This window comes from Corvus cornix, chromosome Z (assembly GCF_000738735.6).
Source record: "Corvus cornix cornix isolate S_Up_H32 chromosome Z, ASM73873v5, whole genome shotgun sequence".
Taxonomy (NCBI): Eukaryota; Metazoa; Chordata; class Aves; order Passeriformes; family Corvidae; genus Corvus; species Corvus cornix.
Window position 1 is genome coordinate 28,129,652 of NC_046357.1, and position 25,328 is coordinate 28,154,979.

Below are 25,328 nucleotides of genomic sequence, written 5' to 3' on the forward strand. Positions count from 1 at the left end.
TGTCAACATGCTTTGCATGGGTATTCTCCTTCCTTGGTCTTCAGGCAAGGTAGGCATACACAGAACATGCTGCAATTCCAGTATGGTGGAAGTTCCTACCTGATGGACCTGCTTAGACATCTTTATTCGTGGCTATGCCATCTATAACTTAGGTAAACTGGAAGCAGTCATCAACATTTCTAATGAAGGCCCACTGCTGAGTAGAATGTGAAACCATGAGAAGAGCTGTGTAAGTTTTAGAGGCTCAGGGGAATTGAGCAATAGCCCATAATTAAAGAAGTGCTGTTCAGCTATACGTAACTGCTAGTAATGTCATGAAGTGCATGCTCAATATTGTGAAGAAAAATTTATAACTCAGTAGCCTGCCCCTCTGCTGCAGCTCCTGTTAGATTTTTTTAAATTGCTTGCTTTTGCCATTTGGAGGTGCTTGTTGCAAACTTGGCAGCTAAGTACAGGTACATACAATGGCAGTCATTTGAGTGGACGAAACCAAGGGAAGTAACTTGTGGGAGTAGGAGCAATAATTGCAATGGAAAGTGGTAAGATCAGATTCAGCATGGATGGAAAAAGTTGTATTTTTTGAAGAAAGACCATGAATGTTGCCTACGTCCTGCCTTATCACCAGGCAAGGACTTTTATCATGGTCCTGCCAGCTCACCTCTTATTTTCCTAGTTTTCAGTTGGAAGTTTCATCACAGAAACATACTTTGTCATGTTTCTTCACAAATTTTCTGCAAGTACCAGCAAGTCTGAGCCCTCCCCTTTTTCTTGATGACTGATAAAATAGCATCTTTGCTTTGCCTGAGTGTAATATTTTTTAGCATTTCTAGAGTCTGGTAAAATGTTAAAATTAAACTGCTTCTTTGCTGAGTGTGTGCTTCCCAGTGGTGGCCAAGAATTTACCCACATTTCAGGGAAAAGAACATTTACTACTTGAAATCTGTTTTAGTTAAGATACTACGTGTTTAGTTTTATGAAGAGATGTCTAAAATTAACCTCTTAACATTAATAATGTAGGCACCCTTTCATAATTGGAAAGACAGCAGCTAAGAAACGAAAGACAGAATAGAAAAAGCAATTGTGGAAACATGTTCCCTTCCTCCAAGTGGCATTAAATATATATCTGTACTAAAATGCTGAATAACCATGGCTGTTCTGTTCCTACTTTATGGCCTGAAGCTTAGACAGAAATTGTCTCATCCAGGGCCTTTTTTCCTTTCTGCAGGTCAAACAAAATAGTCTGTGTCCTTGGTTTGTCCTCAGGTACTTCTTTAATAAATTTGATTATTACTAATCATGAGTCTTTTGTAAACATTTGTGTCATGTACTACAGAAAGAGCATGATTTACTGTCAGCATGTATTTTAGCAGAAAAGTATTCTGCATGCTACAGTTTTCTCTTTTTCTGGATGGTGAGAAATGAGTGGGATACTCTGATATCCCTAAAAAACCTCAAACCAATAAATAGTGTTGATAGTATGGATCTGTTTACAACCAATGAGTGTAAGTGCAGCTGTGCTATTTAAAAATAATCTCTTTTATTTGTGATGTGAAAGAGATTGCTGCTTTTAGTCTGACTAGCTCTATTCTATTTCACTGTCAACTCTAAAGAGAGTAGAATAGTATGTTATAAAGTGATGTCTAGAACAGTTTTCAGACTTTTTCTCAGGTATAGCAAGAAACTAAATACAGTTTTTCCTCTCTATCATCTTCATGAGATAATTTCTGCAAATGAAAAATTATGAGATATATTATGATGTTTTCTCAATTCCATTAATTTCAATAAAATTTATTTGTTGTCGTTGTTCCAAGTTACTCAACTGCTTTTAAAGGGACCTGAAGTATAGTCAAGGAGTCACTGTCAGTCAAGAATGTACTTTAAACTGAGCGAAGTCCTTTTCCAGTCAATGTTGTTGTGATGTGGCTAGTACTGTGTTTATGTTAGATACTCAGAAAAGTTATAACGGGTGAAGATTTGAAGGCATACGTGCAACATACGTTGAAGTCTCCTGTGAATGTTCTTTTTTTAAAGAAATAAAAGGTTTTAAGATTCTAAGTTACTTACTTAAATCCTTTTTGTGGAGATCCACATGAGACTTTAATATTCTTTGAATGTATCTGACTTAGTTGATTAACTAATAAGAGAAGGCGAGGAAAGAGGATGGACAGACACGTTTTTCCTTCTGTCCCCTTGGACTTGTGCATGTTTCTTATGTTGTGATCATCTAAAGGCATGGCCTTCAGGACACCACAGAGATCCCCACAGACACTACAGCCTGTAGGCATCTTTGCAGTGATCTTTTGGTGCTAGTTAACATCTGAGATCTCATGGTAAAAGCTGAGTTTGCTGGCACACTCAATATAGATGAAGTGAGGAATGTTGTTGTACTAAGATTTTGTTTGTTCAAAAGCTTTTTTAGAGCATCACAATGTAAAACTTGTGTTTCCAGAGAAATTTGAACTGTCCTGTGTCATATATAGGGCTACAAACAGCAAGAGACAGCTATTGTGGCCAAGGGTTCATTCTCTATTCTAAAGGGCAAGATGTTGCATTTGCAAAAAAACAGCTTTCTTTTTTTATATTTGGAAAGTTATGGCCTTGTCCAGATAAATTTGCCCCACCTGGTATTCATGGTTATAATCTTTCTGCACTTCTACTTCTCTGGGGGAGAGAGAAAAAGTAGAAATCAGACTTTCTGTGGTGAGCTGATGTGCAGTCTGGGTGAATTGAGGTGTATTCTAACAAGAGATTGAGTGTGGTGGCACAGCGATAAACTACTGCATTGATGTAACAAGGGGAGTGGAAAGCAGTATTGATTGTTACAGAGTTCAGATTTAAAGATGATCAGCATAAGTGTCGGCCAACTTGTGGATGTTCTCAGAATTTTAATAGTAGACACTAAGGAGGGGCTAAAATAAAGCTATTGTTTGTCTGGTACACTTCATACAAGTCATGCAACCCTTTAAGAAGGTTCCAGTACCCTGAGATTAGCTCCCTTGGTCAGAGCATGGTGCTAAAAATGCCAAGGTTGTGGGTTAGAGCCCCATATGGGCCATTCACTTGGACCTGGTGATCCTTGTGGGTCCCTTCCAACTCATAATATTCTCTGGGTCTGTCTCAGTAATAAGATGCTCCTTTTTAAATCCTATTCTGCATTATTAGGTTTGAATAATCCACAATTTCTTACATAATCTCCACACAAACAGTTCTAAAGTTGTTAGGTTGATCAAGTGCTTGTTTTGGTATGTCTGAGCAGGTATTGATGTGGCCATGGTCAACGCGTGTGACCCTGCGTGCAGCACCAGTTCCAGGCAGACAGATGTCTGCTCCCCCGTGTTGCGTATTTACGTTCAGTGCCTGGAAAACATGAATAAATATTCTGTGCTGCAATCACAAGTTAACCTGTGTCACGTTAATCAAAAAGTTAACCTGTATCTATCACAAGGATTACTTAAAAAATTTTGGTATACTCAGTGTGCAGAGCATTGCCCCCAGACATCTTTTTGGCAAATTACTAGTTTAGAGTTCTGTGCTGTGGCCACTCAGTTTATAATTTACTATGTGGAAATAGTAGTTGGTATGACTGAGGGCTTTCTTGGCTCTGTGAAATTTGCTATAGCAATGCTGCTAGTTCTTACTCTTTTCTAGAGATTTTACCTCTTTTCAGGTATTTCTGAATGGCTTCTAGGTTTGTAACAGAGTTCTTCGTATCAGTGTGACCAGGCAGATGTAAATAACTTGTGATTAGGCCTTGGTCAGCCCACAGTTTGGCTTATTTGTGTAACTCACCGATGAGAGGAGACTAGTACTGAAGCATCTCATACTGTGAACTAAAAAACTTCTGTTCAGGGAAGAGGGTGATGTCTGGTAAAGTAATGTTAATATGTAGATAATGTGTCATAACATCTTGAATTGCTGCTGTGATTTGCCAAGACATGGACTTAGATGGAAAACATTCGAGCTGCAATTTATACTTGGATGAGAATATGTGAACTGAGTACAGTGGATGCATGGTCATATCAAATTAATGATCTGCTTTATCTGTCAGGGGATATCCGAATATTTTCTATGTACAGCTACTCTTAGACTTTCCCATGACAAATGGTTATGCATAAAATAAAGTTCTCACAATGGAATGCAAAAAAGTGAATCTCAACAGGAGGGTAGCTGGCAAGAAGAGGAAGGAAGAAATTTGTTTTGATCATGCTCAGTCATAGAAGCACAGAGTTTGCTTAGGGGAGTATCTAGTAGTTCATGGTGTTTAAAGATGATTACACCTAAAACTTTAGGGGCTTGTGTACAGGATGAGTATGTGCAAAGATGGGAAGAGGAGTTTCAGAAAATAACTTGTTGATGGGAATGTGAGAGGTGATACGTGTGTGTGCTTGCAGTCTGTTCATTTGCCAGCCTTCTATCTTCCCTGGGCATTCAGCTTTTTATCTAGAAATATCCATTTTTTTTTTTCTTTGAAAGAATTCTGGACATTTTTCTGTCTTTTATGCTATTTTGCTGCTTTATACCCTGGACCTTCTTTTGTCACCATTTCTGCTATTTCCCCTTTGCTGTCTTCAATATACATGAACTTTAAATTTTGAAAATACTGGAGTACTTTAAAAATCCCCCATAAATGTATTCCACATAGTAGTATTTCCTGAATGTTCAATGAAACTGGCAGGTGAGATAAATTGATGAATTCTTTGGCCTTTGTCTGTGTTTAACAGATACTGGACTTTGTGCATCCCTTTGCATTAGTTTCCAAGGCCTGTCATGTGTATCTCATGCTTTGTTGTGAGTTTTCTTGTTTGCAAAACTGGAGCAAGAGAAAATAATGTTACTTGAATGAAGACAGGAACAGTGCTCTGGGAAAACATTAACAGATCTGAAAATGAGGCCTGTGATTATCTCTCTTCTAAAGAAATTTTAATCGTGACTGGGAATGTTGCCAGGCACTGCAAGAGAATTGTTCTCACTGTTAAATTGTTAGCTTGATCCTTGGCATGTGTTGGCCTAAGCCAATTCTTCCACGAGAGATTTGGGCAGAGTTCAGGTCTTCAGTGTGGCCTAGGAAGTGTTCCTTAGGTAGTTTGCATACAGTTAACCTTTTCTGGAGATAGATACTTCTACAGTATGATTTTAATTTATTTTCTGTAGTGGAATTTATTAAGAGATGTTGGTATTCTGGAATTTAGGCCCCTCTCGCTAGCTGGCCTTGATATGGGGAATATCTCAGGGTCCCTTAACTTCTGTATGTGAACCCTAAAAGTCCTAGGTCCCAGAGGAATGCTTTATCCAGCAAACCATTACACCACAAAACCCAGTAAATCAATAAGCAACAACAAAAAAAGAAAATATCTCAGACTAAAATGGTGTTTCAAATAGAGCCTATGTAAATTTTCTTTTTGGTGGTGATCCTAACAAATCTTTCTGAAATTAGGAGGGTTCTTTTTGTCTCTGGTAGCATTTGTAATCTTAGTCTATAATACTTTCTGTCTCAAAACAATAGCGTTTTCTGGTTTGGATAATTGTTTTTAATTTTGAATGCAAATGTCTATCTGTTTAGCTTTAGATCAGTGCCACTTCTGCTGGTTTTGGTGGAATACAGTGAATTTTGTTCCTAATAGCTAGTATGGGGCCTGTGGTTTTGATTTGTGCTGGAAACAGGGTTGATAACACAGGGATATTTTCATTACTGCTGAGCAGGGCTTACACGGAGCCAAGGCTCCTCACCCACCCCACCAGTGAGGAGGCTTGGGGGTATGCAAGGAGCTGGGAGGAGACACAGCTGGGACAGCTGACCCAAGGGATATCCCACAGCATATGGCATTATGCTCAGCATATAGAGCTGTGAGGAGAAGGAAGAGGGAGGTGTTTAGAGTTATGGTGTTTGTATTCCCAAGTCACTGTGAGGCATGATGGGGCATTGCTGTCCTGGAGATGGCTGAACACCTGCCTACCCATGGAAGAGGTGGATGAATTCCTTGTTTTGCTTTGCTTGCAGGTCCAGGTTTAGCTTTAACTATCAAACCATCTCAACCCATGAGTTTTTTCAAATTTGCTGCTCTGATTGTCTTCCTGATCCCATGAGAAAGGAGTGAGGGAGTGGCTGTCGGGTGCTTAGTTGCTGCCTGGGATTAAACCACAACACACTTAAGAAGTGGGACTGTGTTGTCATGGTGGTTCATGAATCACAGAGGCACAAATGGCTGTCTAGAGACAGCATAAAGAAGAGAATAATGAAGACATTGAACTTCCTTACTGAGATTGTGTCCAGAGAAGGGCAGCCAAGATGGTGAAGTAGCTGGAGCACAGGTTCTGTGAGGAGTGGCTGAGGGAGCTGGGATTGTTTACCCTGGAGCCTCCTTTCAGAGGCTCAGGGGAGACCTTATCACTCTGTACAGCTCCCGGAAAGGAGGTTGTAGCCAGGTGGGGTCAGTCTCTTCTCCCAGGCAGCTCGCGACAGGATGAGGGGACATGTTCTCAAGCTGCACCAGGGGAGGTTTATATTTGATAGTAGGAAAAATTTATTCCAGTCACTGGAATAGGCTGCCCAGGGAAGTGATAGATGCATCATCAAAAGGTGTGTGGATGTGGCACTTGAGGACATGGGTTAGTGGTGGATATGGTGGTGCTCAGTTAACAGCTGGACTCGATGATCTTGGAGGTTGTTTCCGACTTTTAAGATTCTATGATTCTAAACCATGTGGTGTATCCATATTTTTCGCAATACTCTTGTGTTTCACAATACTCCTTCAGACCTTTTATCTCTGAGGATGTGTTACAATTAGATTTGTGGTGAAAAGGGAATTACTGGCAGTACCTTTTTCTCTGGTACAGGCCTTTGTGTGTGGGACAGATACATTGTAGACTGTGGGAACATGTACTTCGTATACAGGACAGATGTCATGAAAATATCTTTGATTTTTCTTTTGTTTTAGGGACACTAGGTGTCTTCAACAACCATGACCAACCCTTTTGTACGGATTGTGGAGCCACTGGACCCGAAACAGCCTCTGAAGAAATTCTTTAATCTGGGCAAATTGGAAGATGTGAGATATGGTATGTTGACAACATAAGGGAAGAATTTTGTTAATATTGATGAACAGAACCTGAACAGACTTTGACACATTGGATGATACTTGGTCTCTGGAGAGAACTGTGAATTCAAAAGAGGGATCTTGAAAATAAAATTTTAGCAAAATTTAATTCTTGAAATTTAAAGCTACAGAAATATTGGCAAGATCACAGTAGTATTTTCTCAGCATACTGTGCACACAGCAGTCTTATTTTTCCTGAGCGGGTGAGTAGAGCTAGGCAAAACCAAGAGTACAAGTTTTCTTATAAACTGCTAAGCTATCTTGAAAGGCTGGAAAGGCTCTAGCACTGATATATGTATGATTGAACCAATCAGAAATATTTTTCAGCTTTAAAAACAGTAGTGGCTAGAGAATTCTTTCTGAGGAGGCATTTTCCTAGTTCCTCTGACATTTCCCAAATCTTTCAGTGATACTGGTAAAAATCTTAGTGTCTGTGCCATTGACTTAGAAAGTGAGTATCTATAGCTTAGAATTGCCTATGGTGGGTGGTGTTGGTGTTTCAAAACGTAAACCAGTGTTTAAGGAGAATTGAGGGAACAAGAGGAGGAACATTCTCTCTGAATGTTGGTAGCGCGTATGAATGTTGGCAGCACATATCCCTTACAGGCTCTGATAAGTGAAAAGTCAATTAATGTCAGTCTTCGTGGGTGAAAAGCAGAGAAGAGTCTTGAGGAACAGACAAATACACATACGGTGTTACCAGTTGATCCATTCCAGGATTCCAAGAGTGATAACCTCCAGATTCTTTAAAGAAAAAAGGATGCCAATTCTCCCTATCCAGCATGAAAAGAGAGTAGCTTACCAGGGAAGGGCAGAAGATTCTAAAAAAACCCAAAACAACAGTAACAATTACCCCCAAAACCCCCAAACAATCAAAATCCCCCAGAACAAAACCCCCAACAACAACCAACCCAAATTATTCTGAATTACTATGTCCTGAAAAATAGATGGGCTTTTTTTTTACAATACCACTAATGAGATCTCACTGTGATTAAGTGACTTTTATGTCTTGAGGGGCAACCCTGTGTAGACAGTTGGAACAAACTTCTCAAAAAATTTTAAAATTTATATATTCTGACAGGCAATCAAACAACTGTTATTAAAGTGGAGGAAGGACTGAGACATATTTGGGTTTTTTTCTTCACACCCATTGCTTGTAGTAGACCTGTCAGGACTGCTTCAATAGTATTTTGTGTCGTCTTCTTTAAATATTTCTAATTTGAAGTGAAAGAAGATTATTAGATGCACAGTCTGACTTTCATTCAGTTTCATTTTCAATCTCTTGAGATGAAGAGACTGCATAAGCCACTAAAGCTGTGTCTTCCAACATATTAGTAGAAAACTGTTTTTCTAGTACATTTGTATGTCTGTGTTCAGTGACAAGAGTGAGAGCAAACTGCAGAAAAACAAGGTGAGCACAGCATGTTTTCAGGGTAGCCTTGCTATGGAGGATGGGAAAGCTGTGGAAAAGTCCCTCAGCAAAGATGTCTACTGTGTCACAGGAGCTAAGATAATAAACCTGCTCAAAGCATCAAGTGGAACAGGTCAGTTAGCATTGGCTTCCTGGCAAAGCTGGAGGCTGGAAAAGGGGCTTTGATAATTTGGGATAAAGCCTTGTGAGAGTATGGGGGCAGCACTTGAGGACCTGTCTGCCCCAGGCATGGAACTCTGCGCTTGCTGACATATGCTCTAAGGTAAAAACTGAGTTTGTTTCTTGCCTCTTACCCATGCAGCTCGCCTGCCATTTTCCATTCGAATCCTCCTGGAAGCAGCAATCCGTAACTGTGATGAGTTCCTAGTGAAGAAAGGAGATGTTGAGAATATTCTCAACTGGAAAGTGATGCAACACAAGAGTGTTGAAGTGCCATTTAAGCCTGCAAGAGTTATTCTGCAAGACTTCACGTGAGTCTGATGCTCTCTAAAGCAAGGAAGAGGGGCTTTTGAGAGTGCAGCAATGCTCATCTTGAGGTGGAGGGGTGAGCTAAGGGGAAGGATAGCAGTGATATATTAACAAAAGCCTTTTTCAACTTTTCTGGATGTCATGCTACAGACAACACTTGAAGAGCCAAACACTCAGAATAAGAGCATTGAAAGAAACTCTTCTGGGATGGAGAAGGAAATATCTTCATAAAACTTCAAAACAGGGAAAGAAAATGTGATTGATAAATTGCATCCAAATTAGGAAGTTTGGGGTTTAGAAGTTATTCTTTGAAGGGGTGGTATTGTCTAGTCTCTCCTTTTTTTGTTGTTTGTTTGGTTTGGGTTTTTGTTTGGGTTTGTTTGGTTTTGGTTTTGTTCCCCAGGGGCTCTTGCTTTCAGTTTTTTACCTATTTCAGTTCTCATTTATAACCCACATCATTACTTTGTCTTCTAAACCAGTATTAGTATAAATATATTCTTAAAGATTTCTCTGCTATTGAAAAAATGGACATGTTTTTCCCAGAAATGCAAATTGAGATTCCTTCCTAATGGACTCTGAAAATTGGGCCTTGTTATTGCAGTGAGTCCTCAGGTGTCTGTAGTAATCATGTAATAGTTCCTGTTCCTGTGGAAAGTCAATCTTCAGGTGGAACAATAGCATCTAACTGTTTTAATACAGCATTTGTCTTGCAAGTCCACTCACTGTTCTTTTTATCTTTGTCCTGTGTCTTTATAAAATGTTTTAGTACATCCAGTGCTGCTACGTTGCCAGTTGATTTTCTTCCTCACCAGTAAAGTGTCTTAGCTGTCATGTCCTCTGTTTTGCATTTTCACAAAGGTTGTCCCAAGTGCTAGAGACCCAGTACAGCTCTACTTTTAAAGACAATGGAAAAAATTGGCAAAACCTCGAATGAAAGAAGTACTGATTTCCTAGCTATTTTTCATCCACTGGCTGTTGTTAATGTTTTGAAAAACTGGAGCAGAGAGGCAGCTGAATTTTCAAGCTAACATTGTTCCTTCTCTTGCTGTTCTTCTTTCTTGCCCCCTACTTCTACTGAGTTTTAAAAATGTGTGTATAAGTCTGCAGAGCAACTGCATTCCTGAAAAATGAGCTCTTGGACAGGCCTCTGAGGACCCTTTTCAGAAGGGCAGCTTTGGCAACTTTCCAAAAGCCATACAACAATTACATTCAGATTGTCCTGGTTTAGAATTATTTAATTTCGTAGTTAGGATTATTCTGTAATTATCCTGAGTTGTTCTAAGGTGGTAGAAGGATATCGTATCCATTCCATATCAATTGCACATTCATAAGCAAACATTCATAAGCATGGCAAAATAACTCTTCTGCTACATTCCTCCTACCCCACTGCCTCAAATTCCCCTTGGTAGCATAACATAGAATTTCCTATTTTTCTTGTAAAAAACTTATCCTGGGATATCAAACTGCTGCAAGCTGCTGAACATCAATTAATTGTGTCCATGTTAGATAATGTGGATCCTTTTTTCTGTTTGTTTTTGGTAAACATTCAGGATTTTCAAGGTAAAATTCAATAGGAACTACAAAGCCTTTTACTGCTTTTGTTGTTGCTCTTGGTTTCTGATATTTTTAAAAATTGATAGCTTCCTTATGGTCAGAGTTGAAAACAGAAACTCTTACTGCTTTGGGCTGCTCTTACAAAAATGTGGTTTTTTCAGTGGGTTGCTCACTGATGCCAGATCCCTATGAGCATATCAGAGAACTCTTTTTGTCTCAGCAGCCAGCAAAATCAGATAGGCAAGTAAGAGGGTTTTCCAAGCTAGTTGAAGATATCATGGTAGGACATACCTCAGAAGAAGCTGAGAATGTGTGTGCAGAGAAGTGTCAGAAGCTTTGTTAAAAAAATATAGAAATGTATATGATCTCTTAGATAAGTCAAGTATTGAAATGCCAGAAGTTCTGGTTACTACTCATTATTTGCTTGCATTGAAAGTGGAGGAGTGTAGTTTGCTTTGCATGTGACAGTAGCTGTCTGTTCTGCATCTCAGGATTGGGTTTTGGGGTTTCTTTCTCTTTTCCAAGTTGTTTCACCATGCCTATTTTGTTTCTGTTGTAGTGGGGTGCCTGCTGTGGTTGATTTTGCTGCAATGCGTGATGCTGTGAAGAGACTTGGTGGGGACCCTGAAAAAATCAATCCTATCTGTCCTGCTGATCTCGTGGTAGATCACTCCATCCAGGTTGATTTTAACAGGCAGTAAGAATTGAAAAACACTCTTTTGTTCTTAATGGTAGTAAGTAAACTGAATCCAGTTACTGATCATCAAGTCAGTTCTGCTGGTGATACTGTTAGCATTTGTACTACAACATCCCAGACATTAAGAAATTTTTAAGTTAGACTGTTGTATCAGCTGCGGTGAGTTAGAGGGAGAATTTTACTCTCTCTGGGGTGCATCTCTCAGCAGCACAAGCCTGGACTAAATGCTGATAGAAACAGACTCAATCCACGCTTGTGGTTATTGTACTTTTTTTTAATAATGCTTCATTACTATTAATTGCTCAGAAATAGCTTTTTTCCCACATACGCTTTTTTGACCCATAGAGTTTTTGGAAAGGACAAATGAGAATATTTCCTTTCTTGCTCACTTCTCTAAGAATAGAGATGATCTACACTAGGCTCAGCTCTGAGGAACTGCTTTCTGCTTCAGTGCCTCCAAGCAGAAGAGCACAAGACACTGCTTGCTATGGCCCCTATGAGTCCAGGAAAAAAACATGAGGCTACTCAGTCCTCAGCATGCTACAAAGACTCAATAGCTTTCACTAGACCCACAGTGAAATACAGGATCTCTGTATAGAGGTCCTTCTACCCTCTAAGATACATAAATACGGGCCTACTGAACTAGTCTTCCAAACAGATCCTGCAATGACATGTTTTATGGTGGTTTCCTTCTATATTCTAGAAGTTTTTTGGTCTGCAGTTACTAATAATTATTTTTTGTCACAGCCTTATTTTATTTCTATTAGGCTCGTGAACATATGTAAGAAAGTAGAGATTTTCTCTTGCATAGAGAACATTGGCCAGATCTATGCTTCAGTTCTTTCAGGTTCTGAAGACCTAAGTTAGGCACCTTATTGAGATGAAAAATTTGTTAACACTATCTACTTTGAAACACAGAGGCTTCAGGCAGCACTATATCATAGCGACAGACTTTTTAACTGAAGTTGCGAGATAGTTGTGTTACAGTTTACTGCCTTGCTGATTACTTCTGATTTAGGTGTTGGAAAAGTCACATTTCTGTAACATGCAGTGTTGCTTTCCTCAGGCTACAACTTTTAGGCCTGGCAAATGCAGATTAGTATTCACATTTGAAGCAGGTTTCAGGTATTATCTCTTAAGATTTCTTAAGTCAGTTTCGTTGGTTGCCTATAGTGGTGTTCAAAAGGTGCAATGGATCAGCATTCACATTAGCTCAGAAATCTACTTTCCTTTCAACCTTTGGGTATATTTGACTAGATATAAAATTTAGGTGGATATTTTTAGTTCTGACAGCTGATTATTTTCACTTGCAGGTCAGACAGCTTACAAAAAAATCAGGACCTGGAATTTGAAAGGAACAAAGAAAGATTTGAATTCTTAAAGGTACTGAAAAAAAAATCTTACTTGCATGGAGAAACATTCGGTGAATGGAAGTTCTTCTGGTGTTCATGTTGAAAATTTTTTACTCTAATTCTTTTTGTTTCAGTGGGGCTCTCAAGCTTTTAAAAACTTGAGGATTATTCCACCAGGCTCTGGGATCATCCACCAAGTGAATCTGGAGTACTTGGCAAGAGTGGTGATGGATCAGGATGGCTACTACTATCCAGACAGTGTGGTGGGCACTGACTCGCACACCACCATGATAGATGGCTTGGGAGTGCTTGGCTGGGGTACGTACAGCAGCATGTCATGAGTAGTCTCTTGGCTCAGGGAGCTGTGTTTTGGGCTCTGATGAGTTGACCCGGGCTGGTGGGTTAACCTCCACCCTATCACTTGCTCACTCCTGCTAGCACAATGTGGGAAGAGAACTGGAAGTCCAAATGCAAGATTAAACTAATGGGTAGGGACAAAGACAATTTAAGTGAAGAGGGGTGAGTGTAAGGAAAGGAAATTAAAGAAGTGATGCAAAGACAGTCACCACCTCCCATCAGCACATCAAAGCCCAGCCAGTCCCTGGGCAGTGGCTACTTTGGAAAGCCCACCTCCCAGATTGATGCTGAGCATGATCTTGTTGTTCAGCCCTGGTCAGCTGTCCCAGCTGTGCCCCTCCCAATGTTTTACCCACCCCAGTTTACTTGGTGAGGGGCAGGGTGAGAAACAAAATGCACTGATACTGTGTAAGCACTGCTCAGCAATAGCTAAAACACTGGTGTGGTATCAGCACCAGTTTGGTCACAAATCTAAAACATGGCACTATAGAGGCTGCTATGAAGAAAAGTTATCTCCATGCCAGCTAGACACAGTTACGTAGCCTAACCCTGAAAGCAAGTAGTGTGATAAGGTCTCTTACAGTTATATAAGGCTTTGTAACTAAGCTCCCCTTTCTGGTAACTGCCTCAGATGATTTCTGCTGCATGTGTTGTTGGTTTTGTTTGAGTTTTTTATATATTCTTTTCTATTCTGCATTGAAATCACAGGGAGGTAGATAAGGAAAATATTAAATAAAGGAAGGGAATTGAAGTATCATAGACCATCCAATAGTTCTTGTGTCACTTGGCTACTTTAAAAGTGTTGGGTCATCCAAAAAGTATTGCAAATACTAATCTATTAGGTGGAAGGTGCTGAAAATTAAATCTGAGTGAGTTAAATATGGCCAGAGAGGACATTCTGAAGAACAGGACTGTGATGTTCTAATACCAGTACTCTGCAGAATATTTGTTACAGGAATAAATATAAGTAATTTATTTTTCCTTGTAGTGGTGAACTGTGGTGCTTGAATTATTGAATAAATAAGTAACTATGGGGTGGAAGTATTTGCAGTAGCAAAGACTTCAGCTGAGGCTTTATTTTCATGTGATATGGTGATAGGAGCACTATTGAAACAGCTGTTGTACAAATATGGAACACACTGTGTTTTTCAAAAATATTTTCTAGTTGTTCATGAATGTGCTTGTGAAGTTCTGAGCACCACATATGATAGGACTTTTTGTTTTTAATAATCCAGCTATACTACTGTAGCAGTATTGGTTGATGGAGACTTTCTATCAGGGATGAAAGAGTTCTTGGCTTAGAATGCAAAGGTAAACAAGTTCAGTGTATCTAAAACATGACATCTTTGGGATTAGACACATCTCTTATACTATATTTGGTTGCAGCCTATGCATGGAGCCATCATTTAGATAAGTTGTAGTGCTAAAAGCTGCTTGGAAAAGTGTGACTCTTAGCCTCAGTTTTCCTCCAGAATTTGAAAAGTATGGCTGGACACAGTCTATAGCATATGTGCTCAAAATGCATACTCTTGGATCCAACATTTCTTTCCAGAGGCTGGTAATGCTGAACTTGGTTCATGACTGTCAGTGGTAGTCAGTCAGTTATATTGACTTACTTCACTTTTTAAAAATAGTTCAACACCCAGTGAAAGGAGCCACATGACTGGATCTGTCACAGCATTATCTTTTAAATTAACATAAGTGTATAATTTTGAATAAAAGAGATTAGAAATTATTTTTCAGAACCATTATTAGATTAAGTGGGAAAAAGGATTGGAGTAGTGATTTGGCATTCATAAGTGACTATTAAAGGCAGTTTGTTCTAGCTCAGTATTCATTAAGCTAAACAAAAGGTAGAAGGAGATTTCAAAGGAGAAGATAAACATACGAGGGACTTTTTACAGGCAGCAAGTTATAAAACTGCTTGATGGTTTGGCTGCTTAATGCCAAATTGCTAGATAATAAACATCACAGGTTTGTTAGATTGCATATGACTATGACATCTTGATACATTACCTTAATAAATTAGCAATATTAAGTAGTAGCTGGAATTCTAATAGTGAAGGTGCTTATGCAAGGGTTCCCACCTACACAGTCCCAAACCCTGTTGAAACGTAGTGGACATAAGGGAAGATATTTCTGTCTTAACAAGTAGCTTTTCTGTTAGCATTCTTTAGTAACGTTTCTTTCTTTCAAAATAACTTCTGAGTTTTCGTTTGGTGGCCAACAATCATGGTCTGCTTATATTTCACTCACAACACATCATGTTCAGTGCCTTGTCAGTGGTTCTTGGTTTAAGATATTAAATAAAACTTTCACATCTGTTATTGTGAAACCCAAGCATTCTTAGAGTAAGTTATTTAGATTCACCTAATACCCTGTCTAATAGCTTAGGAACAAGGATGAAAATAGGAAATAAAATTAAATTAAAAAGCCCAACCTTGCAGAAACAGTAGTAAGATGAGGAGTACCTCTTAGCAGAAGACTCAGGCTGTCTGCTTTCTCTCCCCTTTCACACCCTAAATAGAGTACTCATCAGGCAGTTGACTTCATGTGTTTGTCTCTGACACCTTCGTATCCTTCTAAATAGTTGCATTGTATCCTCCTGTTGCATGCAGGTGTGGGTGGCATTGAAGCAGAAGCAGTGATGTTGGGACAGCCGATCAGCATGGTACTTCCTGAGGTGGTTGGCTATAAGCTGGTAGGAAACCCTCAGCCACTGGTAACATCCACTGACATTGTGCTCACCATTACCAAGGTAAATTACCAAGATACGATATTTTTCCATTACTACCAAGAGCTAAACATATTCTGTAGGAGAGTGTCACTGTACTGACTGCTTGAGAGAACCCTGTTTGGGCTTCCACATAGTAATTTTGGACTTTTTAGAAGCTTTATCACTCTCTGTGGATTGGAATCAGCTGATCAAGGACAATTTTCTAGGCCAATCTGTTTCCAAGAGGCCAAACAAAATATATGTTGAGATATTTTGGAATTTGGTAATGTTTTGGAGCAACAGTGCTTTTCCTCTGCCTCAAAAATCCCCCGATGACTTGTTTTTGAAGTCCCCACTTAAAATAAGGCAATATAAATCCTGGAAACCAGACAGTAAGCATTTTAGTCTGATGTCTTCCATGTGCAGGTGTTTGACTCATGTCATATGTTCTTAATATGCTTACTCACTCTGTTCATTGTCACTGAATTAAGAGTATTACTGGGTCAGCATTAGTGTTGTTGGAAGTCAGAAATCTGGTACACAAGTTCATCATGGATGCTGTCTACAGAGAGACCTTCAAATGGGGAAAGCCGACATTTTTTTCATTATTTTATTCAGATATTGTGTGTGTTCAGTTTGACTGATGTACTTGTGCAGTTGGTTTTCCCTGTTTTCCCATCTTTGTGGGTTTGCTGGCTGAAGACTCCCTACACAGTTCTCCTCCTCTTAGAACATCATGTTGAAAAGAATACAGTTCTTGTAAGATAGTCTGGTTTAAATGAGAGGAAGAGCAAGTTTTAGAAGGAATACGTCCCTGTGTTGTACCTTACTACTGAAACTTTACATCTGTGTCCTCATCTTCATTATTTAGTTTACTAAAAGCTTCCTGGTTTCAAATGGCTGTAGAAATCTTCACATAACAGACTTGCTTACGTTTGACACATAACAATGACACAGGCACTGTATTTTTATAACAGCACCTTCGCCAAGTTGGAGTTGTGGGTAAATTTGTGGAGTTTTTTGGTCCTGGTGTCGCCCAGCTGTCAATTGCTGACCGAGCCACCATTGCCAATATGTGTCCAGAGTATGGAGCAACAGCTGCCTATTTCCCAGTGGATGATATTAGCATTGGATACCTGATACAAACTGGTGAGTGTAAGAAGAGACCACAAGTTAAGGGGTAATTGACAGAAGGACTCCAGGTCTATATGGCGTTAGTGGGATTGAATCAGGTGAAGCCACCTGAGCTTCAGTTTGTTTTTTTATTGAGGCTGGTTTTTGCACTTAGGATTCATGTTTAGGAAGAGGTGAGTGTTAGACTTATAGAACCTAAGCCTGCCCAAAATCTGATCCTAGTTTGTCCAGATGACAGAAACAAGCCTAAGATTTTGTTCTGCAAAAGCCACTAAGTCTGCTCAATTGGTTTGTTTTTAGTGGATGTCTAATATTTGTCTTGAAAGAGTCTTGTAGTGCTGTTGACACTACATAGCCTGTTACACACTTTTTCTTGTTCTGTCAGGTGGTGGTTCCTCTGTTTAACTTGCATTTTGTTTTTGCTGTGTCTGGCTTTCATTTTAGGCCGTGACAAAGAGAAGGTTATGTGCACAAAAAGGTATCTTGAGGCTGTGGGAATGCTAAGAGATTTCAAGAACTCCTCTCAGGATCCAGACTTCACACAGGTTAGAAACCACTCTGTCTTCTGGCTCCTTGCTTTATGCCCTGTCTTATTTTATTGTGACAATTGTCTGTTTTTCACAGAAGAGGTAATCAAGGGATTAAGAGATAGTCAAGGGATTTCTTATCCTTTGGTTTGGTCTGCACAGCTGTCTTATTTTAAGGCCCAGTGGAATGAATCAGCTGGCTCTTCAGGTGTGAAAACTTGGGTGTAGGTATAGATTGGCTCTCAATTGACCTCTAGCTGGTGGAGATTCTGTAGTTTGTTCCATGGAGCTTTGAGAAGTCCTGCCAGATTGAAGAGTGCTCTGAAGTGTAGCTATGGAGATAGCGTGGATGTTGTCTGTGTGAGACTTGTTTGCAGTTTTACACTTCTTCTGTTCAGCTGGTTATTTTACTGTGTGAATCAGGACCCTTAGAAGCCCTGTGTTGTAACCACAGAGCACACAACTAATTTTCTATGCAAGAAAATTAAGATCTTACTCTGTGTCCAGGAAACTCAAGAATATTCCTGGTTTTCTCTACTGAAAAATTTTATTTTGCAACTTGTGTTTGGGTTTGCATGATTATTCAAAAATCTTATAGGAAGTCTTTGGAAGGATGTAGCACATTATGAAAACAAAGTTGGAATGTGGGTGAGGAATAGATGAATAGTCTGCTTTGGTTTGTGTCAGTACCAGTATTTCTTCACATAATTTTTTAACCTGCCGCTAGCATGCGAAAAGACAAATTAAAAAATAATTTATACGCTTAGATGCTTTAGTCACATTTGGTTTTTCAATAAGTTTAGTACTTTTGATAGCCATACCTATGAGCTGGCAGTGTTTAAAACTAGAACTGCTCCTTTTCTTCTGATCTTCCCCTTCTCACGTGTCTTCAATAATTTCTGCAAATAAAGATGTGCAGACTTAGCATTGGTTCAACAGCAGAGGTAAGCATACCTGTGGCTTACCTGACTTCAACCTACCAGGCAGTGCCCAACCACTCTCTGTTTATCTTACTTGAACAGGTTGTTGAGTTGGATCTCCATACTGTTGTGCCTTGCTGCAGTGGACCAAAAAGACCTCAGGACAAAGTTGCTGTGTCAGATATGAAGAAGGACTTTGAGACTTGTCTGGGAGCCAAGGTAGGGACTGGGAACACTTGGGCAAATAAACTAATGCATGCCTCTTAAAGCTGTCTGGTGTTCACGAGCTACGTTCTGGGGTTGTGTGTTGTTTGTTTGCCTACTGAAAAATATATGAGGGTATTAGACTGCAGTTTTGAATGTGACAGAAGCAATAGGTAGTTCAAAATTGCAGTGTTGCTTCTCTTGCATAAAACTGTTCAAATCCTATTGGAGTAGTATTTCTTTCTGATCTTAGGTCTAACATGGTTTTGACATACATTAGAGATTTCTGAACTTGCCACAAAGGGGGGTTGTTAATAGAGGGGCCAAAATACCTACTGCACTGAGTTCTGAGCTAACTACCCAGCTCTTCAGCTCTCCAAGCATTCCAAGGAGTTTATGCCCAAGTTATCCACAGCGTAGTTTTGCACTAAGAATTGAATCTATTTAGCAGAGCGGAACTGCGTGTGTCTCTGTGACACTGTGATGTTGGTGGTAGACAGGAAACAATGACTACATTCTGCATCATCCAGTCAACAGTGGTCATTGAAAGAAGAGCTAGATTTGTATTTGAATGAATATTCCTGGATACTTTAGTTTTCTAAATCACTTTGAATCCTTATGTGATACAGTAACCATCCTTGTTAAATGCATTACAGAACTCTAGTGATGTAAATTGAGAAACCTAAACTCCAGCAGTTTCCAGTAGTTCTCAGTTTGTTACGTTTTCCAAACTCCATTAGGTGATCTTGCTTTTCATGGCATGAACAGTGCTTTCTTGCTCTTTGGTTTTGTTTTTTTTTTTTGAACTGTCAGACTTTTACCTCTCAAATCAGCTCCTGGTATACATTTAAGCTGTTTGGTAATCATGGCTTAAAAATCTTGTATGTTAAGGCTAAAATTTCAGGACTAGATTGTGTACTAAGACTATGTGTGGTCAGGAATCTGGAACATACAGGAGTAGGAAGCATCTAAGCAGTCCGAAGGAGGATATGTTCATGCAGGAAGAAAATACAAATACATTTTGCTGCAAAGGCTGCCTCTTTTACCAGTAAACAGAGAAGAGGATAAACTCCAGAAAAAATAATTTTTGTCCACCATTTTGGTTGACCTGAGATGCAAGCCTTCACCATCAGACCTAAAAGCACATGCATGGATGTGACTAAAAGATGCTTCTCATTGGTGAAAAAACAGCCTGATGTTCAGTCAAAATATTTGTTATCCACTCCTTTTGATTCTTATTTTCTCCTCCTACAGCAAGGATTCAAGGGATTCCAAATTGCACCAGACCGACACAACAGCATAGTCAAATTTAATTTTGAGGGCTGTGACTTCGAGCTTGCTCATGGTTCAGTCGTGATTGCGGCCATTACAAGCTGTACAAACACCAGTAATCCCTCAGTTATGTTGGGTGCAGGTAAGTTGTTTTGCCTAATGTGCAGTAGTTTATGGCTCTGGATGTGTGTCTTAAAGACACTAACAACACTGATGAAATTCAACACGTACAGTCCTGGTTTTGTCATTTGGAGTGCTAAAACTGAGCTTAGTTTCTGGGTAGCAGAAGGACTTCTGGAAGTGGTAGCTAGAAATGTAGGTTGACAAAAATGTGTCCTTCCTGCACTGTCTTCTCTACAGGGCAAGCTGGAACTTAATTAACCAACACTTTTGACACTTTTTCAAATGCACAGAAGCTGATATATAGAGCTAAGAAGAGGCTGTTGAAAGTCAAAGCCAGAAGAGGGACTGTGAAGAATGGTCTATTGGTGTAAGTCATAAGGTGCTCTGATCTGTCAGCAAAGTACAAAACACACATTTGGCTAGAGGTTGCCTTCTAAGGTTGTTACAAAGAGTCTGAGGGCATGTTAGGTGTAACTAGAGGAAGCAAATTGTGTTCTCAGGGATTGAGAGCTTTCAGAGCCTTTTCTTTTACATCTCAACTGCATCCAAGAAGAGGCCAGAGGTGGGCTTGGTATTCACCACTACAGAACATTCTGACTTGGTTGTGTAAAATTTCAGGTCAGGAGATTGTTCATTTTTAACATGACTAGTCTGGGCAGAAAATTTGTCATTCCTCATGTGTACTTCTGGCAACAAAATAGGAATGAAGAGTGTCACCTCAAAGGGTTCAGTCTGTACTGGACAAGTTTGGCCCACTTTCCCAGATGCTTGGCTACATGTTCACATATTTCTTTCTCTCTTCTGCAAACATATATACAGATGGTATCTGTCACTGCATCTGTAGGATCATCGCTGCATTAGGGCTTACTAGTCTGTCAGACTGTTCATGTGATGCAGACTTTATTCCTACAAAGGTCAGCAGGGATGTGCAATGGGCAATACAAAGGCCCTTGACCAGAGAGGATTATTTCCTGGTTAAAGTAATGTAATTTGTCTTTATTCCTGTGTGGTGCTGGGAAGCTTTTGGCTTGTCAACAGTCTCTGTCAACATTCACTTTGTGTTTGGCTTTTTGATGTGATATTTTCACCTGTTTTCAGACTAGGATCTGTCTTTAGGTGCTTTACAGTACCAGCAGTTCACCCCCCTCCCAGGCACAAAAAGTCTTTTAAATTCTGGCAGCAGTTTCAAAGTCCATCATAAACTAAGACAAAAGAGGGCAAAAGGGAAACAGAGGAGAGACCTGCTCGTTTTCTTACCACTTTGAGAGGAACGGAATTGAACAAGGTGTCCCAGTCCACTTGCCCTTAACAGGACAGCCAAGGCAGCATACCTCTTTCTCAGGTCCATTCTGCATAATCACAGAAATAGAGCTGTATTTCTTTCTTCCAAGGATCAAGAAGTAGGTTTTCTCCAGGCAGACTCTCTTTGCCTTGTCTATTCCCTTAGTTCTAGCTGAGTGTGTATCCTCAGTTGTGTCACCTGTCCAGGACAGTCTCCTGAAGTGCTTGGCTTCCAGGCTAATGACATGCTTTTTTAACTCTCTCTGAGGCAGTAGGGATACTGATCTTTCAACCATCTTGGTTTAATAGCTCTATGAGTTTAAAATGTAGAATGCACTGCAGATACAAATAAAGTTGGTTCTTTGAGTGCATTCACTACTATGTAATGCACAGCACCGTGAAGAATGTAATCCTAAGGATTTTAGTGTACGTGCTCAGATTTGGTGGCTACTCCCACCTTTGCTGCCGTTCTGTACAGCAGCACTTACGTTTTGACCTTGACAAGGAAGGAAAAGGTAATTGTCAGTCTCTGATAAATGTTTGTAAACAAATGTGTTGACAACCTCTGAGATACCCACAAGAAATGCGATAATTTGGCTTTCAGGATGAGGTTTCAAATGAAAATAAATAAACATACAGTGTTCCCAAATAAGTAACCAAGCTAAAAAATCCAGGATATGAACAGTTGTTTCAAACTACTTCAAACTATGTATCACACTAAGTGGGGGCTGTGTGTCTGTGGGGATAGTGGGTATGTGCTGTAGGAACCTTGACAGCCTAATCTGAGTTTATAAAGGTGTTGGATTAAGGTTGCTCAGAGGAATTGAAGTTCTGGCATTTCCTTGCCAGTTTTGAGAGTTTGACTTTGCTGTCTTTTCAGAAGTGATGTGAGCAGGAAGACTGAAGGAAACACTTTCAAACAGGCTGTCAAACTCTCAGTTCCTAGGATGATCATTTGTTCATGGTTTCATTTGCAAAAGTATCCAAGAGCTCCAGTTTCTGCAACTTCCTCTTCAGTAGCTACGGAGCCTCATCAATTTCAGGAATAGGACCGCTTCTTTAAATTCACGTGTGTAGGCCACTTCACACAACACTTAAAAGTGTCATGGTCCAGGTCGTGTCTAGCAGAGCTGCCAGACAGCTGGCAAACATAAAACAGTTTGATGACATCTTCCTGTCGGAGATCATGTTGGATCAAAGCACAGTTTATGTCTATTTTCTTACCTAAATGGATGTTGTGTGAGAGGGAAAACGCAGCATGTGAATGTGAAGTTTTGCACAGTTTGCCTATCTGCTGCTTCTTTTACATTCACCCTGGGAAAGAACTGGGGAGGACTTGTTTTCTGAACATTCGTCTATGTGTGGACAATTAATTTCAAAGGAATGAATTCAGGATAAATGTGTGTGTCTAGTAACATGTTCCATTGAAACATCTCTATGCATATTACAAATCCAGGAGTAGTAAAACAGCACTTGTGCAACAAGCTGTGGATTGTGAGATAGCTTGTTTGTGGCAAGGGCCAGCGTTGGTGCTCTGATAGCTTTCTGCTTCTGGGGGTAGCAAGCGCTATGCTGGCAGTTGTTTCTTCTATGGGTTACTAGACCATGGTAAGCGGGAACTTAACGGTTCTTCCTTGCATTTTTTGTGAGACATTTGTCTTAAAAGTAGTGTTCTGAATTTTGAATGTCTGCTTGCTGCCCCAGTGAATGCATCTTATTGAAAGCATCTGCCATCAACTTTCTAGTGGAACAGAAATTGCAGTCTGGATCTACAGTTCAACAGAGCACTTAAGCTGGTTATTATGGAATCACTGCTGTTGGCTCACAATTTCATTGCTGCTGCCTTTTCTGTTCCCACTTACTTAATGGTACTTCTCTTAACATGCTTATCCACCAAACTGTCTTCACTTCCAGGAAAATCTGCAACCACCCTCTGTATTTTTCAGGATTGCTTGCTAAGAAAGCTGTTGAAGCTGGTTTGACAGTGAAGCCATACATTAAAACCAGCCTGTCCCCAGGAAGCGGGGTTGTCACTTACTATCTGAGGGAGAGTGGAGTTATGCGTTACCTTTCTCAACTAGGGTAGGAGTGCTTTTCTTGCTGTTGTCCTGTGGGTGCTTCAATAAAAGCATTGTCAACATGTGATGCAATAGAATAACTATTTCTCTGTACAGCTTAAAGATATTGCAGGTACCTTATGATATGATCCTGCATGAGTGAACACACTGCTGTTGTGTTGGCCGGCTTTATAACAATGATGAAGGCCTGCTGTAGCTTCTTGAGGACTTACGTTCTTAAGCATGAGAATGGGTTATTTTCAAGACTATCATTCTGAAATAGTCTAAATCACACTATATTGTGTTACCTAGTAAGAGGAACAACATTTCCCATTCTGTGTGCATAGACAGTCACTGCAATGGTAAAAATAGAGCATTCTCAAAAATGCTGTTTTCAGCACCATTTCATTTGTTAAAGCAGTGCATCTCCTGAAAGTAACCATTGCCAACTGCTGAGTGGTTAGATGTCTTGCTTCAAGATAGCTTTTTGTTCACCATTATTTTTGTGCTTTGTATAGGTTTGATGTGGTGGGTTATGGCTGCATGACATGTATTGGCAATAGTGGACCCTTACCAGAGTCTGTTGTTGAGGCCATTACACAGGTATGCAGTTTTTCCTGTGCAGCTCATTTATGTAAGCTGTTCTCTGCTGTGTGCTGTTCTGAGCTGTATTATACTGTGTGTTGACTCTTCTCAGCTCTGTACAAAGTAAATTCAGTCTGTATTCTCTTTTCTGTGGGACATGTTTTGGGATTGTTTGGAAGGAGACAATTCTGTGACTGTCCAGTCATTGTTGTTGCAGTGTAGTGAGGCTCTGCAGACTTGCTGTGTGTGTGGATTCTGCAAGCACGTCACGTATCTTTGTCTCAAACTCTGTGTTACAGGGAGACCTCGTGGCAGTGGGTGTGTTGTCTGGCAATAGGAATTTTGAAGGGCGTGTCCATCCCAACACCCGTGCTAACTACCTGGCCTCCCCACCACTGGTGATAGCCTATGCAATTGCAGGGACCATCCGGATTGACTTTGAGAAAGAGCCTTTGGGTAAGACAGTGTCAGGATGCTTCTTTTCACAGCTTATAAACGAAACTGTTTGGAACTAAGCTCTTCAGAAACATTTGTCCTAGGGAAGTGTTTTAAAGTACTAAGCACCTCTGGGAGACAGAGTATGTAATTGTTAAGAGTCAGAGCAACAAGGAGTTACTATGATGGAGAAAGAATAATGCTCAGGTGTGGCTTCCCCCCGATTCCACTGGGCGGTATTTTTGGTTTTATACAGGTGATAGTCTTTCAAGAGCTAACCTGAGTTAGTAGCTTTTCCTTGTGCAGACAACTTTAAAACATCCTTTCCAGCATAAATGATTCTATGAATTATTCTGGAAGGCCATGGGAAGTCACAAAAGAAGGATTATGTACAGGCATTATCAAGTCTGTGGCACACTTTTTTGTCAGATCCTTGTAGGAGAAATAAAGTGTCTTCTGAGTGTTACAAGGAGCACATAGCTAGAGGACACAGTGGTAAACTTTTTTCTTCTTAATGAAAAATTTATGCAACAAATGTTACAATACCATTTTATACAGGAATAAATGCTTCGGGGAAGAAGATTTTCCTGAAAGATATCTGGCCAACAAGAAACGAGATTCAGGCTGTTGAGCGTCAATTTGTTATTCCTGGGATGTTCAAGGAGGTCTACCAAAAAATAGAGGTGAATTAATCCTCTTGGCAGTAGTTTGATTGATGTACTATGCTATTCTGAAGACATTAAATAAGATGGCCATGATAATGAAATGAACCTTTTTCATCTATGGGTGTTGCTCTTGTTCTCACAAATATTCAAATGAGGGTTTTTTTAAAAAATTATTTGGATAATTAATTCATTTTTACAGACAGTCATGTTTTGAAAATCGCTCTGTTTGATATTTTTAATGTAACATGTAGATGATGCGTTTTCAACAGCCATCCCCAGCTGATACTAGAAGGTAGAATATTCCAGCTTCACAAATGTCTGATTTTTTTTTCAGCTGACATAAAATTCATTTGCATTAACTAACAGGATTGACATCAGAAAAAAAAACTTGTACCTGGTAATGTCTTCCTGCAAATCTTTCTCAAGTGTTGAAACAAAATGTTCTTATGGTTGAT

General features: G+C 39.8%; 1 protein-coding gene across 2 annotated transcripts in view; it reads left to right on the forward strand.

Annotated features, from left to right (window-relative positions):
• Positions 1 to 25,328, forward strand: part of ACO1 (aconitase 1) — a 36,024-nt gene that overhangs the window by 4,752 nt on the left and 5,944 nt on the right. For both annotated transcript variants that reach the window (XM_039566642.1, XM_010400093.4), the window contains exons 2-15: positions 6,936 to 7,056; positions 8,828 to 8,996; positions 11,108 to 11,245; positions 12,559 to 12,628; positions 12,732 to 12,915; positions 15,573 to 15,712; positions 16,648 to 16,819; positions 17,249 to 17,349; positions 18,354 to 18,470; positions 19,710 to 19,869; positions 23,078 to 23,213; positions 23,707 to 23,791; positions 24,073 to 24,229; positions 24,767 to 24,891. In XM_039566642.1, coding sequence (XP_039422576.1) covers positions 6,960 to 7,056; positions 8,828 to 8,996; positions 11,108 to 11,245; positions 12,559 to 12,628; positions 12,732 to 12,915; positions 15,573 to 15,712; positions 16,648 to 16,819; positions 17,249 to 17,349; positions 18,354 to 18,470; positions 19,710 to 19,869; positions 23,078 to 23,213; positions 23,707 to 23,791; positions 24,073 to 24,229; positions 24,767 to 24,891 — 1,851 coding nt within the window. In that variant the 5' untranslated portion in view covers positions 6,936 to 6,959. The remainder of the gene's footprint in view (positions 1 to 6,935; positions 7,057 to 8,827; positions 8,997 to 11,107; positions 11,246 to 12,558; positions 12,629 to 12,731; positions 12,916 to 15,572; positions 15,713 to 16,647; positions 16,820 to 17,248; positions 17,350 to 18,353; positions 18,471 to 19,709; positions 19,870 to 23,077; positions 23,214 to 23,706; positions 23,792 to 24,072; positions 24,230 to 24,766; positions 24,892 to 25,328) is intronic.